The sequence below is a fragment of the Neolamprologus brichardi genome, chromosome 2 (genome assembly GCF_056152115.1).
Source record: "Neolamprologus brichardi isolate AB-2024 chromosome 2, ASM5615211v1, whole genome shotgun sequence".
Taxonomy (NCBI): Eukaryota; Metazoa; Chordata; class Actinopteri; order Cichliformes; family Cichlidae; genus Neolamprologus; species Neolamprologus brichardi.
Window position 1 is genome coordinate 11,153,165 of NC_142105.1, and position 17,441 is coordinate 11,170,605.

The 17,441-nt window shown below is 40.5% G+C and overlaps 1 protein-coding gene across 2 annotated transcripts in view; it reads left to right on the plus strand.

Annotated features, from left to right (window-relative positions):
- Nucleotides 1–17,441, plus strand: part of cplx2b (complexin 2b) — a 59,565-nt gene that overhangs the window by 27,557 nt on the left and 14,567 nt on the right. The window contains exon 2 of one of the 2 annotated variants that reach the window (XM_006797633.2): nucleotides 11,253–11,419. In XM_006797633.2, coding sequence (XP_006797696.1) covers nucleotides 11,389–11,419 — 31 coding nt within the window. In that variant the 5' untranslated portion in view covers nucleotides 11,253–11,388. The remainder of the gene's footprint in view (nucleotides 1–11,252; nucleotides 11,420–17,441) is intronic. The other variant, XM_006797634.2, reaches the window with a different exon arrangement.

The window sequence follows — 17,441 nt, forward strand, 5'->3', positions numbered from 1 at the left end:
CTGGAATATTACAAACAATTTTATATTATTTAAAAATATTTTTTTATGGAGGAAAAACAAAGAACTGAGCTTCAGCTTAAACAGCGCTGGGTAAATTTCCAAATTAGGCAGGAAATGAAAAAGTGGAGGAAATATAAAGTAAGCTTGATAAAACAGAGAGGCAGAGGGTGAGAGAGAGTAACAGCAGGGTGAAAATGTAGCAGGCAGAGTGAGACAAAGACACAGAGACACAAACAGACGGAGAGACGACTAGAACAAAGAGAGTGTGAAAATACAGTCGTCCTCTCTCCGTGGGGTTGCCAGCGTGGAGTGGCTATCAAAGTTTAAACCTGCAGAAACAAAGTCGAACCTCTTTGACATCAGGTGGATTCAGCATTTACTCACCAGGAAAAAAATCAGAGCACAGGATGTTAATGGCGTGGCGTCCTTTGGTGCTAGGCACAAACTGCACAGGCTGAAGGGGTCCGTCTCAGTCTGCACTGCTGACAACATTCACCAAGTTCATTGACATATATTCAGTTCAATTCAGTTTTATTTGTACAGGACCAAATCACAACAAGAGTCGCCTCAAGGCACTTTATATTGTAAGGTAGACCCTAGAGTAATAAATACAGAGAAAACCCCAACAATCATATGACCCCCTATGAGGAAGCACTTTGGCGACAGTGGGAAGGAAAAACTCCCTTGTAAGAGGAAGTACCAGGCTCAGGGAGGAGCGGCCATCTGCTGCGACCGGTTGGGGTGAGAGAAGGAAGGCAGGATAAAAGATATGCTGTGGAAGAGAGCCAGAGATTAAAAACAAGTATGATTCAGTGCAGAGAGGTCTTTTAGTACATCATGAGTGAAGAAGAAACACCCAGTGCATCATGGGAATCCCCCAGCAGCCTACACCTATAGCAGCATAACTAAGGGAGGATTCAGGGTCATCTGATCCAGCCCTAACTATATGCTTTAGCAAAAAGGAAAGTTTGAAGCCTAATCTTAAAAGTAGAGATAGTGTCTGTCTCCTGAATCCAAAATGGAAGCTGTTTCTATAAAAGAGGGGCCTGAAAACTGAAGGCTCCCATTCTACTTCTAAATACTCTAGGGAACTCATGACTTCAGTCCAGTAGCACCTTATCCCGCTCCCGGATCCATCCGATTGGTGAATCACTTACAGGTTCCACAGTACAGGCTTAAAACAGTGGACATTATGATTTTGCTCATTCAGGCCCAATGATGTGGAACAAACTTCTATTCAATATTATATGAGCTTCATAATCTTTAGTATAATAATCTAATAAATAAGTTAATATAATAATAATCTATACTTGTACTGTATAGGTGGACTTGATAGCCATCTTTATCACTGCCTTTTGTTTTTCCCTTTCATCTTACATATGTAGAAAAAATAGAGGTGCTACTTGTAAATCAGTTTTAGAAAGGCGCCACAGTTTCCTCAGTGATACTATTATTGTTTCCTCATGTGGACAAAGGAGCGTTGTCCTTCAGTATCAACTGCTTTAGCCATTATTGCAGAATAAACACTGAGCGTCCGGGAACCTAACAGCCACCTCACTAATTGTTAAAAAAACAAACCCTGCCATGATAACCATCCATACTCTGAACAGAAAGTACTGTGTGCATTTTCCTCTGTGGCCCTCTGTTGTAACCTTTTGTCCTCAGTTGGCTCTCAGTCAATAAAACTTGGAACCTGCCTGCTCTGTTTCCTGTACATGAACTTGTTAATCCTGGAACTTCCTGACTGAAGGTAACATTCCTCACCGCTGCATCCAAATTACCCGATGATGTTTTGTTTCACAGTGTTAATTAATGTAAAATGTAAAACATTTTAATCTTAAATGTTGAGTTTTAGTTTTCTGTGATATTAGTGGCAAGTATGAACAGAAAGATCCAGAATTTAATTTAGCAACCATCCTTAACTAAAATGTGGATCTGTCATTCTCAAGACAGGCTTGCATTAAATATTAACAAAAAAGGAATAGTGTCATATTTAATCCATCATATCAGTCCTTCATAAAGCTAGTGCTAAAATTAACCCTATTAACTATTATTAAAATGTAAAATATGCAAGTTAAAATTAGCCCTGTCTCTGTGACGCGGTCTTTCTGAAGCTCCTTTACCACAGTGGGTCAGTGACTCGAGAAGAGTAATGAGAAGAATAATCAAATGCAGTCCTGTAGACCTCCTTTGCCTTCTAGCCTCTGTTGAGGAAATAATTTTTCACTGCAGACTTACATGAATAAATAATGTCTGGAGTGCTAAAGTTTCTGCCCGGCAAATCTGAGAGAGCGGAACAGTGTTAGCAGTTCATAATTAATTCATTTACTGGCGTCTGTGCCATTTATTTTCTGTCTTTGGTGACTTTTGCATCATCAATGTATTATTTGTAGAGCGGGCAGCAGCGTTTTACTCTGATAAACAAAGTGAAACATATTTGCAGTCTGTGCATGGAGAGACTCAAAATATGAGCCTGAGTGCAGAATCTATGAAGGAACAAATAATCGTGTTAGGTTCAGGGGTGATCGGACTTTGGTGTTTATTTGGTCTCAGGACTAAAGATATAAGATTCAGATTTGATGAAAGTCATCCTACTTTATAATGCAACACAGGCCTGAAACAGTGGGCTTGCAGAAACAATGGTTTCAGCTGGAGGCCTACAGCATGGTTATGTAGAAGTTGTTTTTACACATCATTGCTGGAATTTTCAGTTCAGTTGTATTTATATAGCTCCGAGTCACAACAACAGTTGCCTACAGGCGCTTTTTGACCTCTGTAGTCTTCACATTATCCAGACATCTTCAAAATGACAAAGCCCAAAATAATGAGGCTACATAATTCAGAGGTTGATGATGTTTTTGTGGTTTGATAAATATGGGGAACACACTTAATGTGTCCCCCATACACAGATGATCCACCCCACTCATCACCCATCACCCTAACCCCTAACCCTAACAAAGAAAATCTAGCTTATTTAAATGGAATATATAACACATCAGTTTTGCTGTACCATAGAAATTCTGTTTATTTTAGTGACCAGGTGAAGTTTGGGGATTCTCTGGGGTCCCTGAATATCAGCGTAAATGAACAAGTCAAGTCAAATCAAGTGACTTTATTGTCACTGTGCAGTGGTACAGTACACAGTAAAATGAGACAACGTTCCTCTAACACCATGGTGCTGCATATAACAGACAATCAACACAGAACTACATAAAGTGCAGGGTGCAAAAATTCCAAAAAACCAAAACAAAGACAGTGCAACACCAGACAGAAGAGAACAATACAGACACAACAGTGCAATAGAAATGTGCAAAAGCCTGAGCACTGTGCAAAGAGTAACTTGGTGTATGAAGGTGTGTGTGTCTGTGTGTCTCTGTGTGTGTGTATGAGATTGTGCAGATTGGGGCAATGATTGACCAACATTTCAATATTTCATTTTGTTTTAATTCTCTTAAAAAAGATAAGTCAGTAACAGCTCTGCAATAAATACAGAATTAGCAAGCTTGGTCTCAGAGGAAAAGAGCATACCTCCTTATCCCCGTCACCAGGGCGCAGCAAACATGCAAAATATGAACTTCTGCTTATCCAAACCCCTGAAGAGTAAACCAGCCTTTTACTTAACATTATTTATTATTCAGCATGCTCTAAAATTTCTCAGAGGTACCTTGGCAATCTGATGCAACATGAATGAAGCACAACAAATGATGCAGCCATTTTACTTGTTAACCCTCTCAAGGCAGGCGTTGCAGATTTGCAACAAGTAAAAGCTAACAACCTGATTACCCTGCATACATATTTTATGAGGTTTTTTTTACTCAGAAGTACCACTGCAGGTATTCTTTTGTGCATTAGCAACAAAAACTTAATTTGAGCCTGAGAGGGTTAATACCAGGAAAGCTTCAGAGAACTGATGGCGCCGCCTTACAAGCTTCTCAGACTGTGTTGTAATCAGGGGCACAGCCCGGTCCCATTGGCACCAGATGGAATGGCAGGTTGGGCGTATGAAGGGTAAAATGAATATACTTTTGCACTAGGATGCTACACCACATTAAGATTTTTGTGCTCCCACATCCTTCCTGGACAGATGAAGATGGAGTGTTGTGGTGGAGTCTTGCTAACCTGCTGTGAAAAATGGCTCCTGTCAGTAATCCATCTCGGTCCACTCGTCCAGTATTGATTTCCCTTCCAGGTTTGCCCACGTGTCCCCAGGGTCAGCTTATCAAGCACAGGGTGAAAGGCTAGCTGGATGTGTGTGTCTGTTTGTGCGAGTGCATGTGCGCTAAGCACTACAAATTGTAAGTTCCTGGAACTGGTTAAAAAGGACAGGAGCAATTCTGGTGTGACTGATGTGCTGAAACTTGCTTAGTCGAGAGGGGAACTTCCCTCAGAGGTTCGGTTCCTGCTTGCTGAAGCTTTACTTTCCATCTTTGAAATGGTTGCGTTTGGAAAGGAGATGACTTGAACTTTATAGCTATATTAGCAGCTCAGGGAATTCTAGGGTCTGAAGTCTGGGGACTTTATATTAATGCTGATGTGGTCTGCAGGACTTTTCTTGTACATAGTTTATGCAAACTGACTTTCATTACTCATGTAATTCATTACTGTGACATTAAGTGCTGCAGTAGGCAGAAATACAGAGAATGAAACCAGACAGCCCTCCTCCTGCAGCTGCCTTGCTTTGTTCCAAATGCCACCCTGCAGACAAACACATACTCTATAAGTAAATCAGTGCTGAGTTCTAGGCCTCAAAACCTGCTCTCTCTAGTGAAAATACTCTTCTTAATTCACCATGCCGCCATGTACTTCTCTGTGTCCTTTTCCATGGTTACACTATTCACTGGTCCTAACAGACCCACAGTTGGCCAAAGTCCTCTATTAGAGTACAGGCAGGATTTTCCAAAGCCTGCGAACCAGAGGAGGTGCAGGAGCTGGGTTCCCTCTCAGACCACTTGAACTACAACATAGTGAATTTTTTTTTTATTATAGATTATAGAGCCGCCTTTCCAAAGGTTCAAAGGTTGTAATGAAGTGAGGATCAAACGTGTTAAAAACAGAGGTGTTAAAGGGTGGTTCTGTCCAAGGTTATTATAGTTAACTAAAACTAAACTAAAACCTACAACACCTACAACATAGTTACCAAAAATGCAGAACTTATTTATTTGATAATTGTTCGCGTGTGGTTAATAATAATATGGATGCCTAAACAGTGATTATTAATGACAGTTAAAACAGGGTTTTTCCCTTCTTTTAATGGTTTTTGGTGTTTGCATGTATTTGATGACACACAGAAACACAGAATAGCCTGTAGCCAGCATTATCCTTTAAAGCTCATTCATGTGTACTTTTTGTCTGCTCATGCACACATTTAAAGCTTTTCCTCCTTTTTCTTGCCTCCCCTCCCCTGAAACACGCTCCCTTTGCCTGTCATCAACATGTTCCAGTGACAGCCTCGTGCTTGTCTTCACCAGTCGCTCCCATCCACATCTCCTTCCACGAAACTTGGAAACAACTTCCAATTAACTGGATAGGATCAGCAAGCCGTCCTGCCTGGCCCTGATAACATTATCCCACGTCACGCACTGCTGCCAGCGCCCGGATTATGAAATTAAAAAAAGAAGCTGAAGAAGAAGAAGAAGAAAGGATGGTTGAGGATGGAGGGAAAGTGGTTGGGTGCTGGGGAATGGGAGCAGAGGTGGGAGGGAGGCTTGCCCCTGGGGGCTGTCATCAGTGATTGTATAGTATATTTGGCCCTGTGTGAAAGGGAGGGTTATGTAAGGTTTTAAAGCCCCTCCACTATCACCAGAACAGAGAAGTTCAATATGCCGGAGAGCTGCTTCAGCTTCCAGTCCAGTGCTAACCGCCCACTGATAAGCGCTTACATAACGAGCTGCGGTTGAGGTCTCTGGTGTCTGATGAGTATGTAAATGGAGGCAAGTAGAGGAGCGCTCCTCTGTTTCGCACGATAACGCCATGATGAATTGCTTCAGTCTTTTCTCACATGAATTATTTTTGAAGATTGCATTTCTGTTGTGTCGAGATGAAGAAGCAAAGACTGTTTGGGTTGTAGTGATTTGAAAATGTCAGACCCATCTCTTCTTTTTTTTAAACGGACGACTAAATGTCTTCAGTGAGCTTAGACGTGCCTCTGATTGCTAACAGCAGATTGTAGGAAACACCAGATGGCATTGGCAGGTTAGGTTTTGGTTAATGTACTGTGTATTATGAGCTTTCCTCAGCTTTGGAAAGGCCTTCCTGAGGAGAATCATTGACTTCCTGAGCCTGGTTCCTCCTATTAAAAGGGAGTTCTTCCTTTCCACAGTTGCCACGTGCTGCTTTATTATCACCCTTTTGATTGGCCTTTATCTTGTGCCCACTTTCTCTTTTGAATTGACATGTTTTATTTAAGTATTAGTAATTAAATCGTGACACTATAAAGAGTCATCATATTTAATAGTTTTCAAACAATTCCTTTTAAAAACAAAACTTCTTTTATTATATAAAAACTAATCAAACATTCAAACATTTTTATATGTCAAAGTTAGGAAGAGAATGCCCCCTGTGTGTGTGTGTGTGTGTGTGTGTGTGTGTGTGTGTGTGTGTGTGTGTGTGTGTGCACACGTGTGTGTGTCCTCTTCTTCCAGATGTCCTTGTCTGACAGCCGCATCTTTCCTTTATTCCATTAGTGAGTCCTTGAGTCTGTTTCTGTAATGATAAGAGAAATGTTCTGCTTCCAAATGCGTGCACACACACAGACACACACGCAGACCCCTCGTCCAGTTCGTGAGATACGTCCCTGCTTCTGCTACGCTGCTGCACGTTTTGTTCAGGTGAAATACCAGGGAAAAAAAACAACATACATCCAGTCTTCAATTTTTTTCCAGCTCAGGGTTGGAAGTTTCAAATAATATACTGGAAGCCATTTCGAAGTCTCATAAAATAAAAGAAAGGATATTCAGAGGGAAATGTTAAATAGTAGAATTTATCATCATAATTGTGACCTTCTTATCTTTGCCTTTGTTACAAACAGTAAAAAACATTATTATGAAAAAACCCACATTCACTGCATCACAGAAACATGCCACACCTGACCAGCTGGGATCGTATTAAACACGGACACATGGCCCGTCCTGTTAGGGATGCGTGGGCTCAGGGTTCCTGTGTCTTTATACATTACGGCAATGAATGTCAGCAGCCGATTACGCTACGCACAAACACACAGCAGCCACACACCCACCGTCTCCCCCCCGATAGCAGATACATAAAGTGTTGTGGAACTTCTTTTCATCCTTGCTATGAAAATACATAACAAAAAAATACAAAATACAATAAAATACACAAAATCTAACATAAAAAAACCCTGCAATATGACAACAAAAACTTCTTAGCGTTTATTATTTCCCATCGGCGCTCCTGTGTGCTAGTTTTGTAGTAACTTTACACCTTACATCACTGCTGATAGTTAATATATTTACTTATTGTTGTGTATAATAAAGCCCAAGGCACCAGTTATGTGACATTTAGCTAAGTGTGGACCTGTTCTGCTCATTTCCAGCACTAGATTTTTATTCTTGGACTCCACTACAGTAGCTTTGGATGATTCACAGTTCAAAATAACCCAAATTACGTACTGCAGGAGTACATGCTGTGTTATTCATGCACCAGAAAGTTGGCCACAGTGGTATTAGAAAAGCACATGCACATATATAGCCATATATAGAAGTTTCAGGAAAGCAGCATAATAAGAAAGAATCCTTTCCTCGTTGTGTGGCATCTGTTTCCAGTGTTCACTGTTCTGTTGAAGGACACAGAGACTCGCTCGGTATCAGAAGCCCATAAACTGTGCGTGATAGTTAAATTGTATATTTATTGCTATAATAAAAGTGTGTGTGTGAGTAAATGTGGTTGTAGTATAAAGCACTTTGAGTGGTTTGGAAGACTAGAGCTGTGCAGCTGTATGAATCCAGTCCATTCATCCAAAAGGCCACATATTTGTTTCTCTTCCTCAGTGGTTAAAAGAATGAGTTTAATATCTAATAGTTGAACTGCAGGTGACTGTAAGGACTGTAACCTCTGACCTTCTTAAAGCAGCCGGGACATTTACCACGACAGCTGCCGTCTTGTTGAGACAGTGACCAAAAAAGTACTCAAGATAGAAGGAAAAAAAAACACTTTCACCTCCAACTGAACCAAAGTGACCTGTTTGATTTAGCTAGTCAGGTCTGTAAGAAGTCAGCTTGGACGGCACCAGACACTGAGGCAACACCTACACAGCCAGCTTAGAATGACTAATTATCACAAAGTGCAGTTTGTGGTGCATTTGTGATGGATTTTAAGAATGCAACACGCACGTGGTGTGGTTGAAAAGTGGGCTTCAATAGAGAAGGAGCAACTGCAGCATTTAGGAGCAGAAAGAAGCACAAAAATAAATTATAGATAAAAAAAAATGTGATTACAAGCCCAAGTGGGCTGCAATGGCGTGTTTTCTTTGTTTATAATGTTCACGTTTAGTTCGCTAAAACACTCATTCTTCCTCTTTTACGACTTTGGTCATACCTGTAGGAGCGGCTAAGCTAAAGGTCTGACAACAGCACAAACATGAGCCAGACCAGACCAGCTGGTCAGCGTATTTCTGACACTGCCCCCTGGTGTCAGTACACAGCTACAACATGTAAACAACAGGCTGCAAAGGTCCAGCCAGTTACATGTCACTGGACTGAGGGTGGAAACTGGAAAAGCCAACAGCTTACGACTAAAGAGACTTTACTCACACACACACACGGCTGTTCAGAGCTCTTTGACATGTGATTCCAGTTAAACTCAAATGATAGTCACATGTTTCTGCATGCACCTGTCCGTAAGCACGCACACATTCATGCAGAAACACTTACTCTCCTCACCAGGTTAACAGTCTGACATTTCTTCTATTATCTATCAGCATACATTTGCAGTCTTTTTAATCAAATCTTGCGTGTGGGTGAGCATGCTGATTTTGAATTTCTGAATGTGTGTGTATTGAAATGAGGTACTTCACCCCTCGAGGCGCTCGGTCACAGTTACAAATGGATTGCCATCCCACTCGGCCTCGTCTCCCGTGTCGCCTCCCAGAATAAGCTGTGCAGCTCAATCTGCCGTCCCTTCCTATTTCATCCCGGCACCATTCAGCCCTGGCAAATACTGGCGTATCAAAATGATGCCACGAGTGTTCAGTGAGGAGAGCAGGAGAGATCTGCTTCAAAATGGAAATGCTGTTCTGGTTCGCCAGGTGCAATAAATGTGGAGGATTTCATCTTGGCTGCCACTTGCACAGTTAATCAAATAGATACAAGTGAGTTTATACAGCAGCACAGGAGAGGGCACTGTATTCAGAATGGGCCAATGAGCATTCAGGCTGCAATTTGTCTAATGACCAAGAAGCCAACAAAGAAAAAAGAAAACTTAAAATCCAAACTTTGCACAGCACATATTGTGCATGTTTTCTTCAGATGGGAAGAAAATCTGCACTGCTAGCGTTGTCAGTGCTAACAAACTGTTACCATAGTTTTATCACTCATCTCCTTAGTGTCAACTATTTGAAGAACATGCACGGTGAGTGTCATGTTGGCCAGTTTAATGTCACCATAATAAATTAGATGTTTTACTTTAAAAAAATATAGTAGATTTGGCAGATTTGACAGAATTTCTAGGTGTAGCCAATTTGGCTTTCACTTGGGTGGTCTCTGAATCTCATCTCTGCTTCACACAGATGATGTGGTTCTGTTGGCTTCATCGGGTCATGGCCTCCAGCTTGCACTGGAATGGTTCACAGCTGAGTGTGAGAATCAGCATCTCCAAATCGGAAGCCATGGTTCTCAGCTGGAAAAGGGTGGACTGCCCACTCCGGGTCAGGGATGAGTTCCTGCCCCAAGTGGAAGAGTTTAAGTACCCGGACACGCTGGAGTTATTATATCTCTCAGGTCGTCTGGGAACGCCTTGGGGTTCCCACGGACAAGCTGGAGCAGGTAGCCGGGGAGAGGGAGGTCTGGGCTTCTCTGCTTAGGCTGCTGCCCCCACAACCCGGCCCCTGATAAACGGAAGAAGATGGATGGAAACATAGTAGTTGGTACCAATGTCATCCAAATTCCTGGATTTGATATTACAGCTAGCTAAATTTTTCTGAGCTTCTTCTTCGAGATGCATATTCACTCTTGCATTATTTACATTCTGGATTTTTATTTTCTTGCACCGGTTAAATCCATACATTACCTCTTTAATAGGACCTGCACATGCAGCCATATTTTCAGCATTTTATCTTCAAGTATCAGATCTTATGACAGTTTGTTCCATCAGTATTCCAGAAAAGCAGCAATAATCATTACATGCTCACATTTTTCATCTGCAGTCTCTGTACAGATGATACGACACAGTTTTTTACTGCACAGTCGATGTCTCAGCTGGTAATTCCACCTGATCGATTTATTCTGAGAATCAGTTTAAATAATAATTCTGATTACAGACACAAAAGTGTGCACTGCAGTCACTGAATCACAGTCAAACTTGCAGCTTTACTTAAGCTGAGTAAATCAGATTTAGCTAAAGATGAAGTTCATGCAAAAGTGATTTTATTACCAGCTGGGTTGAAATACACGAAGTCGCTTCTGAAAGTGAGACAGTGAGATTAGCATAGTGTATGAAATATTAATTAGATATAGACTTTTGATGTAGACAGGATTTTTCATTCTCATGAATCTAGTGTGTGTTTTTATGTTGATGCTGTATGAGTGAGCACAGCCTGATTTTCTCATACATGTTTAGTATATTTCATATGTTTCAGGTCAATCTAAATAGAAAACAACTGCATTTCTTTCACTTTTCCATTAAATATGTATGACCACTTATTGACTGCTCTGGTATTCAGTTACAGTCGGATAAGTGACTCAGAGCAAAAGGGCTCAGTATTGATCTACGATCTTCCCAGGAAGGGATATCTGTCAGGGGGTAAAGAGTGTTAAAAAGATCCCATTATGTGTTGTTTTAAACTCAGAAGGAAATGCTGTCTCATGCTGCCCGATGCCAGACGTGTTGCGGATCTTTCACCATGTTTGGAGATGTAATCATGCACTTTCTACAAAGGAGGAAATATGATTGTTTACAGCTGCAAAAGCTTAAATTTAAATCAAATCACTGGTGTGTTTTTCTATGTGAGGAAAACAGTTTGCTGTTTTACTGCTGTATGGTTTGTTTAATTGCTTCTTTTTTCCATCTCTTGTGTCCAGCAGAGAGTTGCTGAAGACGCTCGGCATCACAGAGGAAGGGGGAAAAACTGAGACACTCACAGATCCCGGGCTTGGTGGCTGCATGCTCAGTTGTCTCCAGCTTAAAGAAGAACATCTGTACTAATCAGCAGGAATCATGGATTTTGTAATGAAGCAAGCTCTAGGTGGTAAGTACTGCAGTCCTAAATGCTTTTCCTGAGAATACATTAGAGTTGGAGATATTTTCTGTTTAATATGCTGTACAAACACATATGTGCATATAAACATGAAGGCTTTCTGGTTTCTCTTTGAATCGGCCTGTAGTTTGACCAGTTATGTTCGATCACATGGCAGCATGTAGATAGTCCATGTAGAAAGTAAAGGAGAGATCTTTTGTCCCTAGCTGGCAGTCAGCAGGAGAGGTCGTGCATGAAGCCAATACATTGCCGTGGGTGTTGTAGGGTTTCCATCTTGGTCAACGATGCACTTCCAGGCCTTGTGATCTGTGGCCTTGACCTTTACTTACTCAAGGGTTAGACGTCATCATTTAAGATCGTCTTCAACTTGCTCAAGCTAAGTCTTCTTGGGGCGTCACACTTGATTCTCCACTGGGTGGGATGCCGCTGCAGCAGAATAGGACAATATATATTGGATGCCAATATGAAAACATCTATCGTTTTCTTATTACGATATTGTAAATAAACTGTTTATGGCAATATTTTTTCATCGTTTTGATGGTAACTGTAGTGGCTATATTAATTTCTTAAAGATCTCTCTTGCTCTTATATTTAAAATAGCCACACTACGGACAGACAGGTGACTGTTTCTATGCGTACTTTCCCCCCTGAGGCTAATTCAATGGACTAGCAAATGGGTCAAGTTCCAGTGCTTTGAGCTCTCAAATCTAGGGCTGCCACGATTAGTCGACTAGTCACAATTACATCGACTATCAAAATCGTCGACGACTGTCGTTTGAAGCTTTGTAAGATCACAAAAGACGCAGGAATAAGTAGTAGAATTTGAGAGTGTAATAACGGACTGAAACAGAAGATGGCAGCACTGCATGTACAAGGATGCCAGCTGCCGTTAAACCCCGAAGAAGAAGAAGTAGCTCTGTCCCAGAATTCATAGCGCAGCCCAGTTCAGTTTCCAACAATGGCGGCAGCTAGTTAGTTTTAATATTACTCTTGTTATTCTTTCTGGGTCACAAAATAAACGTTTAACATATTTTCAGGCGAGAATGTAACTGTATAAACCTCAAATATCTGCTCAGTTTATCAAGACACCACATATTTTCAAAAGTGCTCCTACGTTTTCTGAGATGTCTGTTACCCACTAGCTCGATAGCTAGCCGGGGGTAGGCTCACTAGAGCCCGTGAGAACACCGGACTCCCGGCAAATCATTTTCAAACCCACCGCCGTCTTTCGCTACTCAGGTTAAACACATATAAGTCACTTAGATAACTTAAAAATGTTATTGTTTGGCTTTTTTTAGTATTTTATTTGTTCCTGAGTAAATCGGTTTGGCTGAGATTAAAGTTGTAGTTTTTACACAGCCGAATAAACGTCAAGCAGACAACTGATTATCAGAAGTGTGAGATGCTCGAGAATATACTCTGGTGTCCCGTTATATTTTAGATAGCAAGGAGTTTATTAAACTTCACCGAAACAATCTGCAAATTTCATTAAAATTTAATAAACTATCATCTTGTCTTTATTTTTAGTTAGAACATACCTTAAACACTTAAAGCTGTAAGCTAATGATAGTTATATAAGAGCAGATGCATGCTGGTGCAATAAGCTGTACGCTGTACATCCAATGGATTCATGATCTGATTAGTCGACTAATCGCAAAAATAATCGGTGACTAGTCGACTATCAAAATAATCGTTTGTGGCAGCCCTACTCAAATCTATACTTTAAGTGAAATTTGTTGACGGCATGAAGAAAGTTTAGGTGTTTGGTGTGGGTACTGTGGTGGAGAAGCCTGTAGATGTTTCCCACAGAGCACTGTCCTCACTTTAAAACCTGTCGTGTATGTGTGCATATTTATGCAAAGGCACGTCCAACCTCAGCAGCAGCACTTTAGTTTTCTCGTTTCTTATTTTTTGGTTTTAAAAAACACATTTAGTTTATTTCACTGACAAACTGTAACAGGAAAGGAGATTTATCACAATAATGGTGATAATAAGTTTTATCCTCTTGTATTTCCTTTGTAATTCTGTATTTTTGACCCAGCCCGTCATTTACACCCCATGTGGCTTTTATGCTAGCTGAGATTGGGCTCATTCACAAAGAGCGAACTAAAACAGATCTAAGTGAATGTTCTTGTAAGTGAAGGTCCCCCAAGGGTACTGAGGTCATGCCTCCTTAAATCAGCCCTCTCATCTAGTTCAGTCAGGTCGGTGACCACCGGCCAGAATGAAATGAGATTTATTCCTTTAAAGCTCAGCCTTCCCACTTTGTCACAGGACTAATTTATATCTGCTCATCTCCTTTGACTCCTTCTTCCTTTCTTCTTCTCAGTTTTCCTGCAATCGATTCTTCTATGCTTATTCCTCGTGTGTGTTCTCTTCTATCGCTCTTTCTCATAAGAGAAAGAGCGATAGAAGAGACCTTCAACAGTTGCTTCTGGTGTACAGTAATCTTTCGACAGTTTCACATGTTGCTGGAGACAAGCTGGCTCAATAAGATCAACAAATAATAATAATAATAATAATAATAATGATAATAATAATAATAATAATGATAATAATAATGATAATAAATTTTATTTATAAAGCACACTTAAAAACCAAGGGTATGCCAAGGTGCTTAACAAGTAACATAGAGAATAGGAGGAGGATGATACAAATAGGACCAAAGCAAGTACTAAGTATGCAAGCAGGTAGCTGTCACTGATACAAAGGAAAGCAATAGGTACAGAGCAAACAAGAATTTAAATGAGCATAAAAGTGCATGATATAAAATCCTAAAAGAAATATTAACTAGAGGGAAAGGCAAGATTGAATAAGTGGTTTTTTAGTTGTGATTTGAGAGGAAGTCGAGAGGAAGGGTATTCCACAGTGCTGGGGCAGCCAGAGCAAACGCACGGTCACCCCGGGACTTCAGCCGAGATCTGGGTTGGGTCAGAAGTAGTTGAGTGAACAAATGAAAATTAGAGCTTCCAGTGATGCCCCAACAGGCAAAGATGCCACCTGCATTTGATGATTCATTGAATCTGGCTTATGGGTCATGTGACCTAAGTGCCGATGCCTATTTATCAGGTGATCTGGTGATATTTTAATGATCCACATTGGTTCAGTCACATGCATAAATGCACAGGTTGGCCTTAACGCCTGTCACAGTCTGGCTGAGGTGACGTTACGTGAGTATGTATTGTAAAAAGGACTCAATTGCAGAAACAGAATGTGAAACGTGGCGTGGACAAAAACAAGCCGTTTATTAATTATTAATTATCATTAGCTGTATAAAGCGCTTTGAGTGCTCGGACAGAGTAGAAAAGCGCTATATAAGAACCAGTCCATTTACCATTAAGGCTGGCAAAAATGGATACAAACAAAGGGTATGGGTGAAACTAAACAAAAACCTAAACTGGGTGAACTAAAAGTAAAACATGGAAAAAAAAACTTAAACATGAAGACTGGTGTTGATACCTGGAGACACGACGTGGATTAGCAGACGACCTGACAAGGAATGACTGAAAACACACTGACTAAATACACACAGGAGGATAATGAGGGAAGTGGAAACACATGGGGAAACAGCTGAAAGAAATGAACATAACAAAGTCACAAGGGGAGAGTACAACTAAACACATTTAACCTAGGAACACAGGACCTCTTCAAAATAAAACAGGAAACATAATGAATCACAGACATGACTACATGAACTTGACAACAAAAGACATGCAGACATGAAACACATAAAAGACAAGGAAGACTTAACACAGGCGTTCAAAACACAAGGGAATCTGATAAACAAATGAACTTAGATAACCTAATGAACTTAAACATAAACCATAAACATTAAAAAAAAAAAAACTAAAACTCAAAACGCTGGGTCAAAAGATCCAGGATCGTGACAATGCCAAGTCATGTCAACCCTGATTCACAGCACATAATATTTTTGTAAATAATGCTGCTAACGTGTGGCATTTTAGAGTAAATAAGATTAAATAATTTCATTACTGACAGCAAACTGTTGCCTCCTTGCATCTGAACACATTCTTTATCACACAAATATGGGATTAAAGTAACTGTGATCCTCTTTCCTCTCTCAAGCTTTAAAGTTGTCACATTCATCAGAATAATCAGAATCAGAATACTTTCATAATCCCTAAAAATATTGTGTTAATTTATTGTTAAGTACTGGCACCTGTCTGCTAATAGTGCGAGTGTTAGTTTTGTCAGTTAATAATATTAAATGAGCTGTTACATTTGAACAAGTAAAACAGCATAAACCATTTTCTTATACCATCCATCCACCCATTCATCCATTCCTTTATCATCCATCCATCCACCTGTCCATCCATCCTTCCATCTATCCCCAATGTTTGTGTTTGTTGTAATTTAGCTCCTGTAGAGGTGTGCTTGAGTGCAGTGACCTTTTCCCTTGGAACAGGGTGGCATTTATTTCACCAGGACACAGCTGGCTGTTCATGAATATATACAAGCAAACACACACACACACACACACACACACACACACACACACACACACACACACACACACACACAAAACAAAACAAAAAACAAAACACGGTTTCAGTCCTGAGGTGGAACATGACCATTCTGATATGAAGTGGGAGTGTGTTGAGGTGGTCGTGTAAGGACATCAGTCTAAAAATAAAAACCCTGCAGAATCTGAGGCTTAGAAACTCTGATGTTTGAACCAAGTTTTGTGTTTGTTATTTATAATAATAATAATAATAAAAATACTACATTTTATTTATAGACGCCTTTAAGACCCTCAAGCTCACCTTACAATAACACAAGAACAATAGCAGCAATAAAATATAATATACATGGCAAAATAAAATTTAGACATAAGGTAACAAAACAGAATAAAACACAAGCATAAAAGTATAAAACTGAGCAAGGTAAAAATGGACTAAGACAGATCAGGTGTATGCAATTCTGAATAGATGGGTTTTGAGGCGTGATTTAGAAGTGGTGAGAGAATTTGTGGTCCAGAGATCTGGCGGAAGTGCATTCCAAAGTCTAGGGGCAGAACGACTAAAGGCTCTGAGTCCCATGGTAGTCAGGCGAGCAGGTGGAACAGACAGAAGGGAAGCTGAAGAAGAGCGGGGTGTACGATGGGGTGAGTATGTATGGAGAAGATCGGATAAATATGGAGGAGCGAGGTTATGAAGCGCTTTGAAAGTGAGAAGTAGGATCTTGAAATTAACACTGAGGTGAATTGGAAGCCAATGGAGCTGTTTAAGAACAGGTGTTATATGTTCAGTGGATCTAGTTCTGGAAATAATACAAGCAGCTGTATTTTGAACTAACTGCAATTTATGGAGGGATTTATGAGGTTGACCATAGAGAAGAGAATTACAGTAATCTAAACGAGATGTGACAAGAGCATTGACAAGTATGGCGGTACTGTTTGGAGTGAGTGAGGGACGAAGGCGGTTAATATTACGGAGATGAAAGTAGGAAGACCGAGTGATATTATTTATATGTGCTGTGAAGGACAGAGTGCTATTGAGGATGACACCAAGACTTAACCTGAGGGGATGGTGTGACAACAGAGTTATCAATGGATAATGAAAGACTTAGTCAGTTTTGATCTGGTGCCTATTAAAATGAATTCTGTTTTATTGCCATTAAGTTTAAGAAAGTTGTGAGAAAACCAGACCTTGATTTCACTTAAACAGTCAGAAATGGATCTGGGTGGGAGAGTAGCTGTGTGTTTGGGGGACAGGTAGAGCTGGGTGTCATCTGCGTAGCAGTGAAACTGGATGCTATGCTTCCTGAAAATATTACCTAGAGGTAGTAGATAGATGATAAAAAGTTAAGGACCCAGGACAGAGCCTTGGGGTACACCGGAATTAACTGGAGTAGATCATGATCTGTGAGTGAGTAATTAAACAAACTGTGAGCAGCCAGAGAGATAAGAGGTAAACCAGGCGAGTACTGTACCATTGATACCAATAGATGCTAATCTGTGAAGAAGGATGCGGTGGGAGATAGTGTCAAAAGC